Source organism: Phycodurus eques, chromosome 14, assembly GCF_024500275.1.
Source record: "Phycodurus eques isolate BA_2022a chromosome 14, UOR_Pequ_1.1, whole genome shotgun sequence".
Classification (NCBI taxonomy): Eukaryota; Metazoa; Chordata; class Actinopteri; order Syngnathiformes; family Syngnathidae; genus Phycodurus; species Phycodurus eques.
This window is the reverse complement of record NC_084538.1, coordinates 6,188,035-6,210,430: the sequence shown is the minus strand read 5'-3', so window position 1 is coordinate 6,210,430 and position 22,396 is coordinate 6,188,035. Positions and strand designations below refer to the sequence as shown.

Sequence of the window (22,396 nt, the reverse complement as noted above, 5' to 3'; positions counted from 1 at the left end):
AACTCTTTTTCAAAGGTCTTAGAGCCATGAGAGTTGCAATCAATACAATAAGATGACTAAGCCCGTGTATATAGCCGTAACTGAATCTGCACGCACTTACCTCCGTATGGCTCATGCGGCTTCCTTCCTTCTGCAATGAAACATGACAGCGATTCATTTTAACAGAACAAGCCTACTAAAATGTATCTAACTTCAATATTTTCGTTACTGACCTTCAATAATTGGCGACAATTGTGTCAAACAGCTTGCGACCGTAGAACAAGGAACTACGGATTTAAAACAATTTTCACACATTTTGAGCGTTCAAGAGCATTTAGAGATTTGTTCTCAAGCTATTTTCACCACTTTCATTTGGTTAGTATTGCGTAAAAATAACAGACGAAGTGGGGAGTCCGGGGACAGACCAATAATAGCGATTTGTGAAGCAACCAAGAACACCTACTAGTATAAGGATATGTGCTTGTGGTTCTGTGGCTGTTCGCAGTATTGGATAGGTCCTTTAACTTTGTTTTACTTGTGTATTCATTTATGTATTGCACACATGACGATGATAATAATAATGTCTTAAATACAGGGGAATTCCAGGACAAGTCAGACGCCTGATTGACATGATGAAAAATGACACTGTGAGTTTTATATTGCATAATAAAATATAGAATAGGTGATGATGACAATGACATAACACAATGACAATTGAGTTTTATATTTGAAAATAATATAGTTGCTAAAATATTTTTTTTTGAATGAAATAAAAATAACCTAAAAAAATAAATAATGGCATTTTTATTGAGTATTTATATGTCTGTTATTATATAATTATATTATTCTACATATTATATAATTGGTAAAAAAAAAAAAACATGTTGACAAGCTTTATCAAGAATATTTTAAAATATGAAATGATGGTTGACATCATGAAAGATTACACTGTAGGTTTCATATTTTAAAAATATATAAGGTATCATTAGGTAAAAGACCTATGAAACCATTCAAAGAAACCATTACACATTTAAGAAAGGTTTTAAATGATAGATAATAATTCCATATATTTCCTATACCTAAAAATAACAACAACAAAAATATATATATATACATTTTAAAAAATCATCGACACCATGAAAAGTTAGATTTAAAAACAATATACACTATTTTTTATTTGTAATATTGGATAATTAAGCAGTTTGTATGTACAGGTGTATACAAGGAATTCACTTTTTTTTTTTACTTTTCCTAATGGAACTAGACAGTGGATTTTGCCAACGACTGGAAGCTGGTGACTCTCTTCATTGGTGGCAATGACCTGTGTCAGTTCTGCAACGATCGGGTGAGTTGCTTTTTTAAAAAGACGTTGTCACAGGCAGTGCATTACCCCCCACCCCCTCCCCAACCTCTTATTTTTTAAATAGCTCATTGGTGCTGTGAAATGAAATCACTCACTGAAGCACCCCAATAGGAATAATGGCACTTCTGTGAATAAGCGGCCTCAAATGTTTTGATTGTGCCACAATGAGATGTGAGCAGAGACTGAGTGCTTTTGTTCTGTCGCCTTCAAAACAAACACCCACCCTAACCCCACCATCCTCATCCCCTTCTTCTTCACTTTCAATCTCCATCTGAATTGAACCTATCATAAGAAGCTGCTTGTTTTGTTTGTTTGTTTTTTTTGTGTGTGAAAACTGGACAACACAGTAAGGAAGTAAGGAAGAGGAGAGATTGTATAGAGTAGCACAGAATGCAGACAGTACAGTGGTACCTCGATGTATGGGTGACCGGACTTACAAGCTGTCGCTCAACTGACTTTTTGTCTGGAGTTGCAAGCAAATATTTGAGTTAGGAGCGCTAGATGGTGGCACCAAACTTCACTACAAGCAACAAGTTAGTGAACAATTCTTGAGGGGAAAAAAGGCCGTGTTTTCTTCAAACTGTTTCTTGCCAGTTTAACTTTATGGTAAACGAAACTCAAAACAAAGAGAATTACACATTGTGTATTTAACCAAACCACATAAATTTGTCGTCTGCTAGCTTAAAGCTAACATGCAATGTAAAACACCAAAGACGGGCTGACGAAACTAGCATCGATGTTGCGGTAGTTCTAACACTTTAAGCAAGGGATATTTGAACACAAACATGTAAACAGACAGTACAACAATACTCAAGAGGAATATATTCTTTATCCTATGTGGAAAAATGACTAATATTACTGGAACTTACTGAGCCCTAGAAGAGACAGTCTTCATGTATTTATTATGTATTATACTGCACCCTGGTGGCCAAGGTGCACACACTAGAAGGAGCAGCACAATGTCACTGGGCAGTGAAGCATGAAATCATGCTGGACAAACTGTTTAATTCATTACATTTGACTTAATTATATTATTGCTGTATGTCTATAAAGTACAATACTATTTACTAAAAAAAAAAAAAACATTATATTGGTGTTTTTTGGGGGATGGAATGGATTCATGGTCCTTCCATTCATTTTCATGCAATCCATTTACAATTCTCCAATGAATGGGGAAAGATCATTTCAGGTATGAGGGAACAGAACAAAGGTGCGCTTGTTAATTTTTGAGGGATTCCTAACTCTACACACAATACCCCATAATGAAAAAGGGGGGGAAAAATTGGAATTTTTTTTGAACATATGACAATGTACATGAACTAGTTACAAAAAAAAAAAAAAACCTCGAGCCACATGCTGCTTCTCCAAGACCGCATCCGATCACATTACCATTACAGTAAACGAAAGTCTTGTCCACAGGCCTCGTTGTCGCCGCAGAACTACACCCATCACTTGATGACCAGCTTGGACATGCTGTACAGAGAGGTGAGCTAAGACACTAAAACAACATGCGATGCTAAAAACATGGTGTAGCTAACAATAGTGTGCACACCCCTTTAAGTTTCCCAGGACCATCGTCAACATTCTGGAGATCTTGCAGATCGAAGGCCTGCGTAGGATCAAGAGGGATAGTCTCGGGTGCAACGTGATACAACCGTATGCTCACCAAATCCGCTACTCTGTATTATATATCCAAACCATCAACCTCAGCTGAACTGTGCTAAGCGTGTGTGTTCTTTGTTTTGACCGTTCATCTTGAGGTTGGCGTGCCCGTGCTTCTTACTACCAGGAGAAGACTCTCTGGAGTTCGCTGAAGCCAAAAGGATCAATCGGGAAGTACAGGTAAGATCTGTTCGTCCTTCTTGATTCACTGATGATAACGTAAGACTATGGGAATGTACCGTGTTTTTTTTATTTTTTATTTTTTTTGGCGGGGGTTTCAATGTCAAAACATCAAACATGGCAAATCTTGACGCAATTTTTCTCCGATTATCTTTAAACTTTGCAGACTGATAGTGGAGAGATGGCTGCTCCTCCATTTTATTTTTTGTGATGATTGGTCATAACCTTAAGGAGATTGCCTCAGATCAACAATCAGCAGTAACAATGACAAAAAGAAAAATCTAATTGCAACAAACCACATTGAGTCATACCTCAGAGGTCTCAATGTCGGCTTGCCTAGACTGCCATTACTTTGTCAATACGCCCTCATATGACGACGGAATGATTGAAAAACTTGTTTTCGTGCTTCAAAATCTCAACTTATTTGCTTTCTGTGATTTCTATCTACAAGATTGGCAAAGCCGCAGCACTTGTCAATTAGTAGTTGGCACATCTGCCCCACATTTCTGAGGTTAGGGCTAACCAATATTGGCTCCTGCCTTCCTGTGAGGAGTTTGCATGTTTCCCTTTGTGCTTGTGTAGGTTTTCTCCAGGCTTCCTCCCAAATGACAAAAACCATTGAAGGTGGTACAGAAACTAAATGGCGGAAGTTTGGCAAAGCTAAATGGTTAGTTTCCCTTTTCTCCTCCAGATCGAGACAGAGAAAGTGGCGTATGGCGGCCGCTATGACGACAGAGAAGACTTTGCCGTAGTGGTCCAGCCCTTCTTCAAAAACACTATTATCCCTTTGAATGCTGTAAGTCGCCACCATGCTGCAGGCGCAGATACACACACATATTCAGGACCATTGAATCGCAGCACATATTATATATTATATTATGACCAGTAGTGGGAAGTAACTGTTTTGGCAAATCTTTTTCTGACAGAATAAGTAAGGAAGCAATCTTGTCTTTGTGGGTTTTTGTATTACAAAAAAAAGAAAGATAAGTCTTTTCAAAGAGAGGAACAAGTACAAGTCTTACGAGTTGTCACCCATTACTGAAGCCCAGACTAAAAATCCCCCGTTATATCGAAGTGAGAGAGAGAAAGAAAACAATAACAATGATCTATGTCCAGCTGCAACAAGTATTACGCACAGAGCTAGTAGTCACAACATAACAATAAAGCATGTGAGGTTTGTATAAAACTAGTAAGTAATATTTGATATATATTAAACATAAATTTTCCAACACATAACCACTTTGTTACTGCACTTACCGGTAAGTACACTTTTCAAGTAAGTGTACATTGATTATTTGTTTTACTGATGACTTTTTACTTGTACTCCCTACAATTGAAAGCAGATGTCCATGTCAAAATAGGCTTTGTCACTTTTCTCAACCTCCGTGGATGACAAAAAGACGTACATAGCGCGAGTCAACCGCGGTTGAGCTCTTGAGATCTTGCAGTCTCATAAAAGGGGGGGAAAAAACGGACAGGCGCGGCATGGAATAATGGAAATCAAACATATAAAGTGGACAGGGCCAGACTGCAAATCGTAAAAATCTGCGGATAGTGACAACCATTATAATTGCAGTAGGGGGAAAGATATATGATACATTAAACCACCAGAATTTCTGAATAAGTGGAATGAACAAGGAAGGGAAAAAGGAAAAACATTTCAAAAATGGTATATTTCTTGATATATATTTTTAAATTAAAAAAAATCCTTGAATGGGTGAAGCTGCAGATGCAGAACTGAGTATGCGGCGTCCTCCAATTGTGGAATGACCAAGAGTTTGATTACTTTTGCCACTGCCAAATACGACTCCGACTCCCTCTCATTTGCTTTCAACTCGTCAGGACGGCCGACCCGACGTCACCTACTTCACCGAAGACTGTTTCCACTTCAGCGAACGGGGGCACGCTGACATGGCCGTGGCCATGTGGAATAACATGGTGAGTGAGGTGATGCCCGATACAAGTGGGAAAGGTAGCTAATCCAACTATATAATACAAGCAGAAGTGCCAAAAGTATTCACACCAGTTTTTACTTAAGTAGAAGTATAGATACTTGGTTAAAATAAAAGACTTTGGTTAAAGGAGAAGTACTGCTTTCTCCCCAGTTGGAGCCCGTGGGAAAAAAGCAGACGTACAACAATTTCCCAAGTGGCAGAGATGGCATCAAGTGTCCCACAGAGGTATGAGATGCCAGATTTTGAGCTCAATTATTGCAAAAAAAAACAAAACAAGAGACCAATATAGATTATTTCAACATGCACAACTTAATTGATGTTTTAAAATATATTTTAGAGAAGTAAAAATAAACACCAGAGATAATGTGGTTGCACAAGTGTGCACACCCTCTTTTAACTGGTAGTGTTGCTGTGTTCAGCAAGTGAGTAGACACCTGCCATTATTTAACGTGCCTCTGATGAACCCCAAATAAATAAAATTGAGGTGTTCTAGTAGGCTTTTTCAGACACGTTCCAAAAAGTATGCTTGGCGCAAATACGACACTGCTCATCACCAACAGAATACCATACCATGCTTTGTGGCTTTTTTCTTCAGCGGGAACTAGAGCCTTAGTCAAGGTGGAGGGAATTATGAACAGTTGCAAATAGCAATCAGTGTTAGCACAAAACCTTCAGGCGTCTCCTGCAAAGCAAAAAAAAAAATAATGTCAGGAGAAGAGTTACTTTATTTTGGGCTAATTGGAGGCACATTATTGTGTGCACTCGTGCAACCACATTATCTATAAAAGTTTTTTTTATATGTATAAAAAAAATAAAAACTTGGCATTTGAACAGGGATTTGTAGTCTTTTTACATCCACTGTGCATCTCCCATACAACAACGTCGATGTCTTGTGCATTGCAGGAGCATCCTTACATCTTCACAAAGATCAACAGTGTACACGTTCCGGTATGGCTAATCGCGGTGCTCATCATCTCCGGACTCCTGCTCGGCTCGGCCCTCACCTGGCTGATGCTCTCCTGCAGAGGCAAGAGGAACAACCGGCACATGACCACAGCAACAACGGCAGTGCAGATGAAGGCATCTGTTTTTTAAAGCAGCGGTAGAAAAACTGAGTCCGATCATGTTTTGCATTCATTCAGCCATTTCCCCCTAAAATTAGTTAATTCAAATGTATTTAGTCAGTTTTTTATTGTTTTATTCCTTTATCTCATTACATAACTAGCTAATTGATTTGTTGTAGATAAAAGACATATTATATATACACTTAACAAATGTTTATAATTGGTCAATTAATGTTATATATAGTTATATGGCCTTGAGAACCAAACCAACTTTAGCCTACTTCTGTTTTAATTAAACCAAGGGTTGGAAGTGTTTTTCTTTGTAAAGTAATATTATTTTGGGACTGGATGTAAAAAAATGAAACGTAAAATGTTATTACAATTAATAAATACACTGTAAATGATATTTAAATGTTTCATTTCAATTATTTCAATGTTTCAGCAGGTCTAACAACTCATTGTAGAGAATTATTTGAAAAAAACCTAGTTATTTGTGCATTTATTTCATTTCACTGAATGACTTTGCTATGATCTGATTTTGTAATTATTTTATGTGTTAAATAATAATTCTGCACTTCTTTTTAGTGAGCATTTTTTTACACATTTTATTGTACTGGAAAATATAATTCTAATAAAATAGTTTTTATATAATTCCTCATTTCATCCATCCATCCATCGTCAACACCGCTTATCCTGGTTAGGGTCGCGGGGCGCTGGAGCCTATCCCAGCTGACTTCGGGCGAAAGGCGGACTACACCCTGAACTGGTCGCCAGTCAGTCGCAGGGCACATATAGACACGGACAACCATTCGCACTCACATTCACACCGTCACTGAGTGGGAACTGATCCCACGCTGCCCGCACCAAAGTCAGGCGAGTGCACCATTACATAATTCCTTATTTCATATTTTGTATATCTTAACATTTCTCGATACAGTATGTTTTATATACTTACCCGTGACCCTAATGAGGATAAGGAGTACCGAGCATGGATGGATGAATGGATATTATAAAAACTATATAAAGAATGGTGATGAAAAAATTTTCATATAAATGAAAGTGCAATTTACTCTTAAAGTGCAATCACTATACACTGTTTTCTAAGATGACAAAAACATGAAAAAAAAAAGTCATTTACATCGTGGATTATCATTTTACAATATACTATTAAAATGTGTAAAATGTCGATTGTAAGCAAAAATCGTCATATACATGTAATTTACATGCCTCACGGCTCGGGCTGGAAAGAACTCTTTTTATTACATGGGCTCTGTTATGTACAGTGTAATGTCTGAATCAAAGAGTGTGGGCCGTTAAAGGCGGGGCCTGTTGATGGTTGTGGCGTTGACAAAGATGAAAAAAACAAAGGAATATAAAAGCGATTAAACATAAAGGCAAAGGAACATTGGCTTGAGTGCAGAGTGACTGGGTGTTGAGTTGTGGCTGATAGCAGCTCTTATATAAATGTGCATTATATTACCGCTCATGGGAATAAAGTGACTGAAAGGCAGCAGCGATGATGTCATCCTTGACCACATCCACTATTGACTACATCCACTACTAACTATAAATGGCTAACAAATATTCTGCCATGAAAAAAAAATATTTTAAAATGTAGAATCATTCATTACACAAAAAAATATATTTAAAAAATATTTTAAAATGGATCAAATAAAAATATGTAAATAAAGTTGGACTACTTGGTTATACTGAAAAATGCACAACGCACTGTACTGTATTGTAAGATACAAACACTAAAATTAAATATACTGCAATGTTAACTAATTAGACTACTAAATAATTCATGATTATACTATATCATATTAAAAAATAATATTGATTCAAAGCAAAAATTGTCATATCAATAATTAGTTATATTTAACGTGCAATATGGGCTTTACTGTACTGTCAGATACAAACACTAAAATTATAATTATATTGTCACGTAAAATAAATTGTTATAAAATTAATGATTATACTTGAGTATGTTTTAAAAAATAAACTAAAAAAATCTTAATTTCAATGAACTTGATGAGCTTCTTCGCCCCGGTTACAATAGCGCCCCCGAGTGTACGCGAGACGCATCGCTTCTTGCTCTCCAGTCCCAGTTACTACTCCCATCAGAGCGTGAACATGGCGGAGGGCGAATTGAACGTGGACAGCCTCATCTCTCGCCTTCTGGAAGGTGAGCAGAACCACACACCGACTCGTCGGCCACTTCGCCGCGCCGGCTTGCGTTACCTTCCTCGCGGGCTTGTTGGAGCCGCCTCGTTTTGACGTCGCCACAATCGTAAGCGGGGCTAACTGTCTAGCTAGCTCGTTAGCTTGGCGCTATCTGTCGCCGGTGAACGCCTACATTAAGCAACACTTACCTTCGTCGCGTACTTTGGCCTAACTTTATGACGTTCATTTTTTTTTTTAAATATGACGAATATGACGAGGGTTGGCTTTAAACGTTGCACCGTGTAGGAGTGGCAGCTACGTGGATGTTGAACCGACTCAAAAACTCTAGAACCTGGCTGAGCTCGTTTTATTTTTCTTCTTGGAAACCACTCGTCGTATACATTACAAACTTTCGATAGTGGTTCTCAAACTTTGTACACCAAGTACTAAAAAAAAAAAAAGTCTAAAAACCGCCAGCATGACCAATATTTATACAGTAGTGTAGTTGGCCTAGGTGTTCATAAAAACCCGAGCTTTCATTCTACTATACGTAGTATGCTAGGGCATTGCGACTTACGAGTGAGACGGCTTTACACGTTTTTAAAGATGACAAAGAAGGTTTGCTTTGATGGGTGAGCAGACACTCCAGAGACCCAACAATTTTGCGTATAAGCATTAAGTAAATTTTTCATTTGTCCCCTTTTAAAAATTTGGACCATTTCATAGGATAATTTATTAAGGATCATGTTTACAAAAAAAAAAAAAGGTTTTCTGAGAGAAAGTACTTATTTTCACATAATCCATATTTAGTCTATTATTTCTGTGGCAGTGCCAGTTAGTAGTTGTGAAAGTTGTTTAGTATCTGGAGGAATAACACACACGACAAACTGTTTTTGTGGTTTTTTTTTTGTAAATACAGGTATGTGCCAAAAAATGTTAATATGGAGGGAAAGTCCATTTATTTCAATAATTTGTTTCAAAAAGTGAAACTTGTATGTCATATTAGTTCACCACACATAAAGTGAAATATTTCAAGTCTTTATTTGTTTCAAGTTTGATGATTACTATCAGCTCTAGAATTCCATGCGTCGAGCCACTTCTGAACCAAAAACAACGTCAGAAGTGGTTGTGCTGAGCTAAGGAGAAAAAGTACCGGTCTGTTGCCCAGTGGTCCTAGGTCCTCTTTTCAAATGAAAAGTAAATGTAGCATTTCATTTAGAAGTCAAGGTCCCAGAGTCTGGAGGAAAACTGGAGAACCACAAAAGTCAAGCCGCTTAAAGTCCAATGTGAAGTTCCCACAGTCAGTAATGGTTTGGGGAGCCATGTCATTTGCTGGTGTGGGTCCATTGTCTTTTAACAAGTCCAGCTGTCTGCCAGGAAATTTTAGAGCACTTCATGCTTCCCGCTGCCGACGAGCTTTTTGGAGACAATGATTTTATTTTCCAGCAGAATTTGGCAACTGCCCACAAAGCCAAAACTACCAATTACCGGGTTTAATACCCATGGAATAACAGCACTTGATTGGCCGGCAAACTCGTCTGACTTGAGCGCCATTGAAAATTTATGGGGTATCGTCAAGAGGAAGATGGGGGAACAGAAACCCCGCAATGCAGATGGTCTGAAGGCCGATATCAAAGCAACTTGGGCTACAACAACACCTGAATTGAGCCAAAAACTGATCACCTCTACGCCATGCTGCCTTGATGCTGTAGTTAATGGAAAAGGAGGCCAAATACTTTAATACACTTTTCAGAAGGCCAACATTTCTGAAATATTCCAATTTTGTGAAACACTGGATTTGTTCATTTGATGTATTTCTGCCATAATCATCAAAATTGAAACAAATACAGGCTTGAAATATTTCACTGTGTGTGTGGTGAACTAATATAACATACAAGTTTCACTTTTTGAAACAAATTCTTCAAATAAATGGACCGTCCTTCGATATTCTAATATTTTGGGACATACATCTATATAAACAAAAGGGGTAGTCAAGATTTATTAGAATTGTATGTTTGGGAAGAAATCTGCAATTTGTTTTGTTTTTGTGTGTGTGTGTGTGTGTGTGTGTGTGTGTGTGTGTAAGGCCATATTACACAGCCCTATGTTTAACTGTCTTCAGAAATGTTCAAAACCTATTTGAGCGGTTGTAACTAGACTTTACACAATCAGGATTTTTGGGACCGCTCAGTGAGTTAAAAAAAACGATAATCGATCACAAGATGGAGGAATGTGTCCATTTACATGACCTGTTCATTTACTGTATATATTTGTGTACTTAATTGCTCAAAAAAATATATTTACAATAATGTATCTTTGTTCCTCTATTTATGCCAGTGAGGCATAGTCACAGACAGAACAAATGAATGGTCTTCTATTAGATTGCAGGAAGTAAATACAGTAATTAATGTATCCACTTTTTGAGACATTTTTGTTTGTTGGTGTGCACCGTGAGATTTTTCAATTGTAAAATATGTTCCTTGGCTCCATGAAGGTTGGAAATCACTGCTCTAGTCAGCTCGTGTATTCTAATCAGTCAAACCAACAATACAACATCCATCCATCCATCCATTTTCTGAGCCGCTTCCTCTCACTAGGGTCGCGGGCGTGCTGGAGCTTATCCCAGCTGTCATCGGGCAGGAGGCGGGGTAGACCCTGAACTGGTTGCCAGCCAATCGCAGGGCACATAGAAACAAACAACCATTCGCACTCACAGTCATGCCTACGGGCAATTTAGAGTCTCCAATTAATGCATGTTTTTGGGATGTGGGAGGAAAGCGGAGTGTCCGGAGAAAACCCACGCAGGCACGGGGAGAATATGCAAACTCCATACAGGCGGGGCCGGGGATTGAACCCGGGTCCTCAGAACTGTGAGGCTGATGCTCTAACCAGTCGGCCACCGTGCCGCCACATTATAACATGACAAGAAATATTGGGTGCTAACTTACTGTAATTAAATTACTTTATTGTCATTAAATTACTTCACCCACACCGAAACTTTAGAGCATGTTTCGACAGAACGGCGGCATGTTTACGTACAACCGTCAGTGCTAGCAGTAGCTTGCTAGGCTACATAACATTTTGTTGCCTGCTTGCGAGCCGTATCGTATTAAAAGTACGGGAACATGCCTCAAGTAAGCCTTAAACGAACGTCCTCTCCTGTCCTGACTACCGGTGACCACCAACACACGTTTTTCCCCATTTAGTCCATATAATGCAGTCGGCGTGATCCACTCTTGTTGTCGTCGCCACGGTAATGGGTGTATCACATTTGAGTTGACAAGATAAAGCCCAATTATCGTAAAAAGCAGCATACGGTGGTATCGAAGATACCACCGTATGATACAAGATTTTATTGCAGTTGTCTGACATAGTGCAATCCTGAAAGATCAAATTTGTTTTGTAGTCTGATCCGCCGGGCATTACGTGTTGTCTGTCCCATACCGGCGACATGCTTTTTTTTCTTTTTTTTTTAATAACTTCATTGGCCATCAGATATTTACAGTACTACATCAAAAGACATGCGACAAGGCTAACAATAAACTAGCTTTTGGATTAAAATATACTGTGCACGGTGGCGACGCGGAGTAAATGTCTTTTGCAGAGCGTGATCGGATCGGCGAATTATGACATTAAAGCCGATCAGCATAAAATGCTAATTATCTGGTGATACCGATCAGGCCGATAAAATCGGTGTAAAGTCTAGTTGTAACATTCTGTTCCACGTAATTGGTCAAACCCCTTTTTTGTTTTGTTTTGTTTATTCTTTTAATCGAGCAGGTGTGTGGATTGTTGTAGATGAAGAAGTGGACATTTTGGCTAGCTGCTGCTTTAGAAATTGCTAAATAAAACATTTTTGATGGTGGGAGGACCAGATTGCAAGCAAGAAGTGGTGTTTAAAAAAAAAAAAAAAAAAAAAAAGTGAAAGAGCAGTATGTTTAGAATAATCATTTTATGTTCTTAATCGAGAGCCCGAGAGAGATGTTTTTTGCTGGGAGTGGACCGAGCTGCTTTGGCATGGTATAAAATGTCCTTGGCACCGTTTTGTGGTTTATTTCTCAGTGTCGCTGCTGTGATGAATGAACATAGAGGGCAAATACACTCCTTGTTGTTTATTCTGTAAGCGTTGGGTTGTTTGTAAGGGAAGCGAGTTCCGTCTATACGGTGGCATCGTAACACTTCAAGTCATACAATTAAATGAAAATTGTATGTGTTGGTCCAATTCCTCATGTAAATATGACAGTATATGACAAAGACCCTGGCATTGAAACTGCAGTCAAGAACATTCAAAGAGTGATATTTCCATCCCTTTAAAAAATATTAAGCAACAATTCAGCGTTAATATTTGCAACAAGAATACAAATGATTTTCTGCTCTGGTGTTGCTGGTATGGGATTTATTGGTCAGTTAGTAAGGAAGTGGAGCAAAGTATTTTTACACACGGACAATTTTACTGCAGTCACACGCGCTACTCGTTTAGAAATAAGATGGTGTAATGACAATGAGCCAGGATGAAAGCATTTAGGATTATTTCACACCTAAAAAAGACAAAATGCAATATGTCTTGTGCAATGCCGAACTGGCATACATAACAGCTTGTCTACGATCCTCGACACAAGGTAACGTAAACATTGTTAGTTAATTTAATATACCCTACCACAGCGAGTTAGAACGTATTATAATGCCCTCGCAAGTGGTCAAGGAGAGAGAGACAGCCACCGTTGCTCTTTCAGTCCATTTATTGAACAAAATAAACACATGATAAGCACATTCAACAACATGCAGACTGACCTACGGTGAGCCAACAGCAGCCAACTACACTCTCATTCAATCACACATAATGTCATTCAGCAGGCCAGGCCCCGCCTTTTGAAGGAATATGCGTGCACTTAATTATATTGTTCTGTAACAATGTAAAATACGTTTTATCCGATTAGTCGATGGAATAGTCGGCAGAATACTCAGTTCTAAAAATATTCGATAGGTGCAGCCTTAATATGGACATTTTAATTGGATGACTAAGAATTCAGTGAGTTGTGGAATTGTCAATAAATGGTGTCTTGAAACAATGGAGGTAAAATGACTCTGTCTCTGTGTGCTCCAGTGAGGGGATGTCGCCCAGGCAAGATCGTGCAGATGACCGAGGCGGAGGTGCGGGGCCTGTGCATCAAATCCCGCGAGATCTTCCTCAGCCAGCCCATCCTGCTGGAGCTCGAGGCCCCGCTCAAGATCTGTGGTCAGTGTTCCGCCTCTCACTTACTCCATTTTGTTTGAATGCCGAATAGTATGTGTGGACCTCTGCTAAAGCCTTGCATTAGTAAGAGTGGCAAAACTTTAGTGCTCAAGGCCCACGTTTGACTTTTAAAATAGACAGATTGTGACAGGTCATTTGTTGATGAGGTTAAAAAGAGAAGTATTTTAAATTTATAAATGTGCATTTAAAATAATATTTTTAAAATAGTATTATTTATAAATAATAGCATAAAAAATTACAATTATTGAATTACATTTATAAAAAATGTACACCTAAATGTGTGTAGTATTATGGGAAATACAACTGGAAATGCTTGTAAATTTTTTATTTTTTTTATTATTATTTTTTTTTTTACATCAAGTACCACCTCCTAAAATAACTAGCTCTCCAAGTACCGCCATAATGACCAACATTAAAATACAGTAGCATAGTAGGCCCACATGTTCATCACAGATGAGGCAGAGGTTTTATTCCTAAAAAGTATATTTAATATTTTTGTTCACCACTGTAACATTTTGTAGTGTGAACATTAACACTGCGCTTGAATATAATACATTTAAGTATTCTTAATGATTTAATTAAAATGTATTGCACATGAAAGTTAAATTAAATTTGAAAACAAGCATTTCTAGAACAGTAAATGCAAATTTATTGTGCTTAAAAGTAAAACTTAACTGTACTTAAAAGAAAGTTAAAGCCTTTTAACATTATACACAGTTTAGCATTTAATTGTGATTCTTTCACATACCACTAGAGGGAGCCCGCGTACCACTAGAGGTACCCGTACCATACTATGAGAATCACTGGGTTAAGATTCATTCATTCGAATATGGTTGATTGCATTTCATGTTTTCAATGTATTTTATTTGTTTAATTTAGTGATTCTTTCATGTACCACTGGTGCTACCCGTACCACGCTTTGAGAATCACTGTGCTAGCTTTATGTGTATCTCCGCACAAATAGCGAGAGATTAGATGACTTTGATGTGCAGTAAGTGTGTCGCTGATGCAGAAAGCAGCATTGTGAGTCTTTAGGGCTGTCCCACTGGTGAAATCCCACTCTGTACTCACACACACGCGTGCGTGGAGTCTATTTCTTGTGCTGCAGCGAGTGCTGAGTTTTCTTATATAACCACACTGCATCGCAGAACGCCTGCCTGGTCAATCCTCTGCTTACTGAGGAACGCATACAATGTCTTATCATCATTCCGTACACCTCTAACCTAGGCAGTAAGGCACGCCGTGCATTCCAGACAGCTTTCGACTTCTCTTCCGCGTCCCTCGGTGGACATCTTATCAATTACAAGGAAGAAACAAGAGAATTATGACTCCTCAACAGCCTTTCACCTCCTTCTCCTCATGCTGGTCACACACTGTTGTGGGAGCGCAATAATTAACAGGCTTTCCAATGACAGTTCATTGGCAATGAGTTTGTCTTTGATGTTGGCACATCTATGTGAACTCCCTTAAGGTTTTCAATTGGATTTTCTATATTTATGGCCTGTATTTTTCATACTAATATTTACTGTAATTAGGACTTTTCTACTCAGTTAATTATAGAGCACTTTTAAACAGTGAGTGTTCATTGAAACACGTAATAACTGTTTAAGGAAATAAGGGCGGGGTGATTTTAATGATTAAGATGATCTGTCAAGATTGTTTTTGTTTTTTTTAAATCGATTTTCTTTAAGCGCCTTTCGTAATTCAAAGCGCGTCCCGGCTGACATGCACTGTCTACACTATCAACATGGCTGCGAAGATAGTGGAGCAAGTTTACAAAAACCACAGTCAGTATTGCCAACTTGGCAATTTGGTCGCATTTTTAGCGACTTTTCCGACCCTTTTAGCAACTATTCTTAAAAAAAGGGAGTTTAATTACAGCTACGAAATAGACATCATGAGCGCAATCGTTTTCACATTGCTTTCTGTAAGAGCAGAAAGGAGCCCGGTGGAAGGTAATCATGGAGATTAATTGTGCTGAACATTGCCAAAGTCACGGTGCCATTTATGTGTTTCAAAAACATTGGTTTATTAATGATGTTGTAAACTTTTGACTTGAATAATGTGCTTCCTGCCGCAAATATTTTGCAGTATGGCGTGTTTCGACGTACTGCACATAAACATTCATGTCGCCTGAACTACTTTGTAAACAAAGGAGCCCCAATACTACGAGACCAACTGAACTACAACCTGCCAGTAATCGACAAGCACTTCAACACAATCGTCAGAATTCTTAAAGATATCTCGTTTGCTGTTGGACCAGTTCTCAAACAAATTTTTTTAATTTTTTTTTTATAAAGATTACCTAACCACTTAAATCCATCACGTGTGCAGCATGAGTGATAAAATAAATATAAAACAGACTATCCACAATTTGGCCTCATTGTAGATGTTCCCATGAGCCTCGTCCTGTTTTGATGCACCGCAGTAAATGATTTACTGCCTGGGGTTTCCTCATGCACTCCAAAAATACCTATCAACATTCAAATCAACTTAAAATCACAGACAGAGATATGTTGACTAAATTTCCGAGATATGTTGACTAAATTTCCTTGACTGTAGGGACAAATGAAATGCCCCATTAACTCGGTACGAACATTTGACTGAGTTTCCTCGAGGATCTACAAGGAAAAGGAACAATCACAAAATGAGGGACAGACAAATAAATCTGCAAGGTGGACCATGTAGAAAATAAAAAATCGGTTAATTAGGGGCGACTATTCAAATAATGTCCTTGATCAACTATGGGGAAAATTAGCCTTCCTCAACAGACTGGGGGGAAAAGGAATGATCGCTATTTAGGGATGGACATTTTAAAAATTTCCACGGGGAAAATTTGCATTCACTTAATTACTCGGAAGGACATTTGACTAAATTTGCTTTATCAACTATGAGAAAAATCAACGTTCATTTGACATTTTTTGCTGCTCCCAGTCCACGTTGTCACAGTCCAGTCCATTTTGTCACAGTTCTTAGACTTTCTGCCACCATGGCATCAATTTAGCTACAAAGAACGTCCGAGAAGAGCACCAAAGCATTCTTTATCCTTTGTCCAATCATTCATTTGCACATAATGGTGCGTTTTTGTGTTCAACACAAAGATGACAAAAATAAGACTCTTGCAGTCATGTTTCATTTCCCTGCCAGCGCCGGATTTCACTTTATTCACCGCTACGTCGCTGAGCGCCGGGTAATAGAAGAAGTCATGCAAGTTGCAATTTTGACCATTCAGCTCCGTATGCAGCCATGGCGGAGCCAGACCTGTTATTAGTTATTTTTTGGGTGGATTTGTTTCATGGTGGCACGGTTTGATGGTTTTCCGGAAAGGCTCTGGCACATGTTTCGACCACAACTCAGCCTATTATTACTGTGCTGACCTTCGGCGTGGAGCTCTTAGTCTGAATTAGAGCAGCTCTGACTTGGGATATAAAAGGAATCAGGGCTTGGGCTGGTGATGGACGAAAGGCAGAATGAAAGCAGCTACTGAGCTGGTGATGGACGAAAGGCAGAATGAAAGCAGCTACTGAAAAAGGGTCATAACAGGGGTGGGTGCCTTTCGTCCATTATATATATATATATATATATATATATATATATATATATATACACACACACACACACACACACACACACACATACATACACACCTGTCCCTTTCAGACAGAATTCCTTTTCGTAGTGCCGTGGACATTGAGTGTCTGGTAATGTCAGACTCCCCTTAGACTCTGGACGACACCTCTACAGCGAATAACATAACATTATACCTTTGGAGGTAGTATCAGAAGCCCTTGAACACTATCGTCACGGAAACCTGGCTCATTAGAAATGTAACAATAGAGTGGGCACTTGTCCGTTTTTTAACAGAGCTCACTGAAGTGGGGCAGTGCACTTTAACACTTGTTTTGCGGCTTCAGGTATTCTGACAATTGGATGCTTGGCGGCATTAGGGCCAGCGTCTGGGACAGCGACAATTGATTTCATCACAACCGTGCGTGGGCAGTGAGTCTCTTGTTAAACTTCACACACCCGTTACAAAGTGACAGCGTTCTGCCTCTGATACGACCTCGTAAATCTGTAAAATCGTGGGTCGACTTCAACAGCCACAATCTCGCTACCAAATACGGTTGGCGGCGAGCTGGGAAAAAGCTGGGAAAAAGTTGGCTTAGATGACCAGTGTTGAAAGGGGCTATCGCCTACTTTTTTTACACCTTTTTTCTGGGTCGCTGGCTCCTCTCGTGTCAAAATGTGGCGCAAATAGGAATGTACAAGTTCAGGTGTGTCCTATATTGTCGCCAGGTGATATCCACGGGCAGTACACGGATCTGCTGCGTCTTTTCGAGTATGGCGGCTTCCCCCCGGAGGCCAACTACTTGTTCCTTGGCGACTACGTGGACCGAGGCAAGCAGTCACTGGAGACCATCTGCCTGCTGCTGGCCTACAAGATCAAGTACCCGGAGAACTTCTTCCTGCTTAGGGGCAACCACGAGTGCGCCTCCATCAACCGCATCTATGGCTTCTACGACGAGTGTGCGTTTTGACGAAACACCGCCACATGCGCATATGAGTCTCGCCACACACACAAAACAACATTTGTATATGCACTCCCCAGGTAAGCGCAGGTTCAACATCAAGCTGTGGAAGACCTTCACAGACTGCTTCAACTGCCTGCCCATTGCCGCCATCATCGACGAGAAGATTTTCTGCTGCCATGGAGGTCAGTTAATTGTCATACAAGTTAAAATAACCTAATACAGCTAAAATAAAGAAACAATGCTCGCCCTCTGAAGACATCTGGCAGACATGGGGGGGTAGTTACAGAGCAATACTGTCACAGAGTGATGTTTTATCGATATTTCAGGAATTAATACGTGTAATGTATGACTGTACATGTGATAGCATCTAATTTGTATGATTATTTTGTTACATTATTAATATTTAAGTAATTGTATTGCTCATCTTCCACTGAGCTTCTCCTCTTCAATGGTTACCATCACACTTTTCCACACTCGTACACTGTGTAGTAACAATACAAAAACAGCCATAGGCAAATTATTTAAATTTTTTAAGAGCAACATCAAAAAAGTAATCTTGCATTTTTTTATTTATTTATTTATTTATTTTTTTTAATACCTTCTAGGACTTTCACCAGACTTGCAGTCAATGGAGCAGATCCGCAGAATTATGAGGCCAACAGATGTGCCTGATACAGGTTGTGTATTGTGTGCGTGTTTTCCATGTATGCCTTGTATATTATTATATTATTGCCACTCCCAGTGGAAGTTTACTTAAAAACGCAATATAAAACATAGAGAATTAAAAGCCCAGACTTTTTTTGTTTGTTTTTGTCCCCTCCTATTTGGCCACATTACTGAGGCCATCAAATTGCACCCCTTCATTGCCTCTTCTGCACCTATAAATTCTGTCCATAAAAGTTATGATTAGGTGACAAAGGGCAGCCTTGGAGGAGTTCAACTCTCACTGGAAGTCTTACTTGTTGTCGGCACTGCGGACCAAACTCTGACACTGATTTACATGGACTGAACAGGGGGTCAGTTACAACAGAACTCTCGAAGGGACACGGTCGAACGCCTTCTCCAAGTCAACAAAGCACATGAAGACTGGTTCAGCGAACTCCCATGCGCCCTCCAGAACCCTGCTGAAGGTGTAGGCCTGGTCCACTGTTGTACGGCTAGGAAGAAAACCACACTGCTCCTCCTGAATCTGAAATTAGACTTCCCAATGGACCGTCCTCTCCAGCACCCCCGAATAGACTACTTTACCAGGGCGAATGGTGTGATCCTCCTATTTTTGGAACACACTATCCATTGTGCCCGTTGAATTATCATGATGCACAAACTGTTTTCCTTTTTAACATAATTCCACAATTTCTTATAGGAGTGGGTGGGAAAAAACAGTTTTGCAGTTGAATATGTGCATTTTCCTGATCTCCAGGCCTGCTGTGCGACCTGCTTTGGTCTGACCCGGACAAGGACGTGCAAGGCTGGGGGGAGAACGACCGCGGCGTCTCGTTCACCTTCGGTGCCGACGTGGTCAGCAAGTTCCTCAACCGCCACGACCTGGATCTCATCTGCAGAGCCCACCAGGTGAGCTGCCCTGGCGGGGTGCAGTTTAGCGTGTTAGCCACAGCTCCGCGTGGGTGGTCTCTAGATCGATCACGGTCGTAGGCGTTCGGAATGACGCCGCACATCTCCTCCGGCAGGTTGTTGAGGATGGATACGAGTTCTTTGCCAAACGCCAACTGGTCACGCTCTTTTCGGCGCCCAACTACTGCGGGGAGTTCGATAACGCCGGCGGCATGATGAGTGTGGACGAATCGCTCATGTGCTCCTTCCAGGTACACACACAAAGCAACACACATGCTAGTGTCACATTAATGTCTGGCTGTCAATTTCTCTTGTTTAAAGATCTTGAAGCCCTCAGAGAAGAAGGCCAAATATCAGTACGGGGGGGTCAATTCCGGTCGGCCTGTCACTCCTTCCCGCACCACTCAGGCCCCCAAGAAGAGGTGAACGTTGAGCCTTGTAACCCTCCCTCCCCCGATGGATTTACACAGCCTCTCACCAAGCATCCCCACCCTCTCCTTCCGCTGTATAGCACAGATACAGTGGAACCTCCAAAGTTGAAGTATAAATTTCCTAACGGTTGTTTCCATAGGAAGTAAAGTAAAGTGAATTCATTAATACTCTCAAGATGAGCGATACCTATTCTATTATGGAAGTGTTGTGAAGTGTATTTACGTTAGCCTGGTAACCTTGATCAGTGTTATGTAATTGGTATTTGATTACTTGTCGCTCATTTACTACTGAGCAGGCGGGCGCTTAACCCTGTGTGGCAATAGGTTTTCATTTCTTGTTCTCTGGTATCGTCACGAAAATAAAAATGTGTATAATCTAATAACAGATGCTCACTGAGCTAAACTTTAACATAAATTCCCCAGAGGAGGTTCCACTGTACTAAACTCTCAATTTTTTCCACTGACTTCACCCCAACCCCACTGACAGCTCTTTTCTTAATGTGTAGGCGTACATAAAATTGCTGTGACCAATCTGTTTATTTACAATTACATTGTTTGCCTGTTTGTTAATATTTGGACAATATTAACACACATTGTTGTGGAGGGGAGAAAATTCTCTAATTGGTGTCGTTTTGCCGAGTGAGCGTCTCCCGTTTAGCCGATATTCCAGCTGGACCGTATAAACGCGCTACATACATGCGTATTACAGGACATATATTTAAACCGCTACCGACGCGTGACATCTCCCTCGTGAGTTGGGGAAGAAAATGAAGAGACCGGTGTTATGAAAGGTTGAACTTTCCGCCCTCCAGACATGGATTCCACTGTGCCTCCACTTAAAAATATTCCACAGATGCAGTGGAACCTCCGACGCCGACAATGTTAACTTAGAAAATTAATGTCCCTTTGAACATAACACACGTAACTCTCCCTATGAACAGAGAGTATAGTCGGCGGCTAGGTAGCTAGAAGCTAACCTGGTAGTCTCCTCCTTCACTCGGTGTTGCTACTTGTCAAACAGCTCAAACAGATGGACTCAAATGCATGACACCAGTAACATATCCGGCTCATATCCAGATCAGAGTCCTCTGTTTACAAAATACTTCTGGTTGAGAGTCCAGTCTTGGTGGCAAGTTGCGAGATATTAACATTGAAGTCTGGCTGTGAATCCAGTCCTGGTGGCAAGCAAGCTAGAAGTTAATTTGGCTTTCAGAATCTTCACACAGCGCTCCGTCTTGTCAAACAGCACAAACTGAAGGAGTCAAATGCACGAGACCTGTTGCAGAGGCTCCACAGTGCTGCTGTTTGCCAAAGAGATTAGACTCGAATGCGTGACCACAATCAGAAAAGATCCAAATGCTTTGCTCACAATAAATTCTGGCCAAGAGTCCAATTTCAGTCTATATCTCACTGAGTACTTCTAGCTAAACAGATTTCAAATGTACGACCCCAGTCGCAGAAGATCCAAATCGGAATTCTTTGTTCACAAAAAGTTGGTCAATAATAGCGGATGCTGCATAGAATCTAATCTTGCCAGCTAGCTTGCTAGTCACTCAATAAGCCTTATTTTGAAACATCACAAACAGACACTAGTCACAAAAGATGTTAGTCATTCCCGCTGCTCGACTTTGGAGGTTCCACTGTATATGTTTTTGTCATATCAGGATTGTTTCCTTTTTTTTTTTTTTAAATGGTGAAACATGACAACAAATTCATTGAATTTTTCACTGATGGTCAGTATTTTTACTTATTTTGAACAGAGATGTGCAGCGTGTTTGGCATGTACATGTTTTTTTCTATGAATAAGTGCTTGAACCAGCTTGTGGATTCCTGTCAGTGTTTAAAAAGAATGTTAACTGGTAAAATAAATCATACGAGATGACACAAAATGGCATTTTTTGGGAGCTTTGAAGCCAAGTGTTCTCCTTTCATCCCACTTCTCCTCCTCCTCACATCTTTTTGGAGTATGATGACTGGCAGAGTGGGAGTGGGCGTTGGCTGGCACCTGACCTGGCATTGCTATTGTGATTGTGATGCCACCTGGTGTTCAGATACAGTGTACCACAGTATATATCTGCTCTGTTGGGAATTCTTCTGTGCTTGTTTTTGTTTTTCCTCTATTCACAAACTTTTTTTTATTTATTTCATAATAATAATGACGACATGAAATGAGTGAGGTGTTAACCCAGTTTTGCAATTTGTACGAGTTTGAAAGTCAATAAATGGATGGAAACTCAAAAA

At 39.8% G+C, this 22,396-nt stretch overlaps 2 protein-coding genes and 1 long non-coding RNA gene across 3 annotated transcripts in view; 2 read left to right on the top strand and 1 right to left on the bottom strand.

Moving 5' to 3' along the window:
- Window positions 1-6,558, top strand: part of plb1 (phospholipase B1) — a 21,059-nt gene extending 14,501 nt beyond the window's left edge. The window contains exons 35-43 of the mRNA XM_061695610.1: window positions 575-626; window positions 1,244-1,324; window positions 2,762-2,827; window positions 2,904-2,998; window positions 3,103-3,184; window positions 3,876-3,980; window positions 5,027-5,122; window positions 5,290-5,364; window positions 6,043-6,558. Coding sequence (XP_061551594.1) covers window positions 575-626; window positions 1,244-1,324; window positions 2,762-2,827; window positions 2,904-2,998; window positions 3,103-3,184; window positions 3,876-3,980; window positions 5,027-5,122; window positions 5,290-5,364; window positions 6,043-6,234 — 844 coding nt within the window. The 3' untranslated portion in view covers window positions 6,235-6,558. The remainder of the gene's footprint in view (window positions 1-574; window positions 627-1,243; window positions 1,325-2,761; window positions 2,828-2,903; window positions 2,999-3,102; window positions 3,185-3,875; window positions 3,981-5,026; window positions 5,123-5,289; window positions 5,365-6,042) is intronic.
- LOC133412426 (uncharacterized) lies at window positions 5,479-7,285 on the bottom strand. Its single transcript, XR_009769768.1, has 3 exons — window positions 7,159-7,285; window positions 6,055-6,158; window positions 5,479-5,821 (listed from the first exon to the last, which is right to left on the bottom strand). It is a non-coding gene; the product is annotated as an uncharacterized LOC133412426 (long non-coding RNA).
- LOC133412424 (serine/threonine-protein phosphatase PP1-beta catalytic subunit-like) lies at window positions 7,042-22,396 on the top strand. The gene is made up of 9 exons (XM_061695609.1): window positions 7,042-7,076; window positions 8,263-8,388; window positions 13,471-13,602; window positions 17,917-18,147; window positions 18,230-18,334; window positions 18,758-18,829; window positions 19,573-19,724; window positions 19,841-19,975; window positions 20,046-22,396. Exons 2-9 carry the CDS (start codon window positions 8,337-8,339, stop codon window positions 20,148-20,150), a joined length of 984 nt encoding a protein of 327 aa, XP_061551593.1. The 5' UTR covers window positions 7,042-7,076; window positions 8,263-8,336; the 3' UTR covers window positions 20,151-22,396.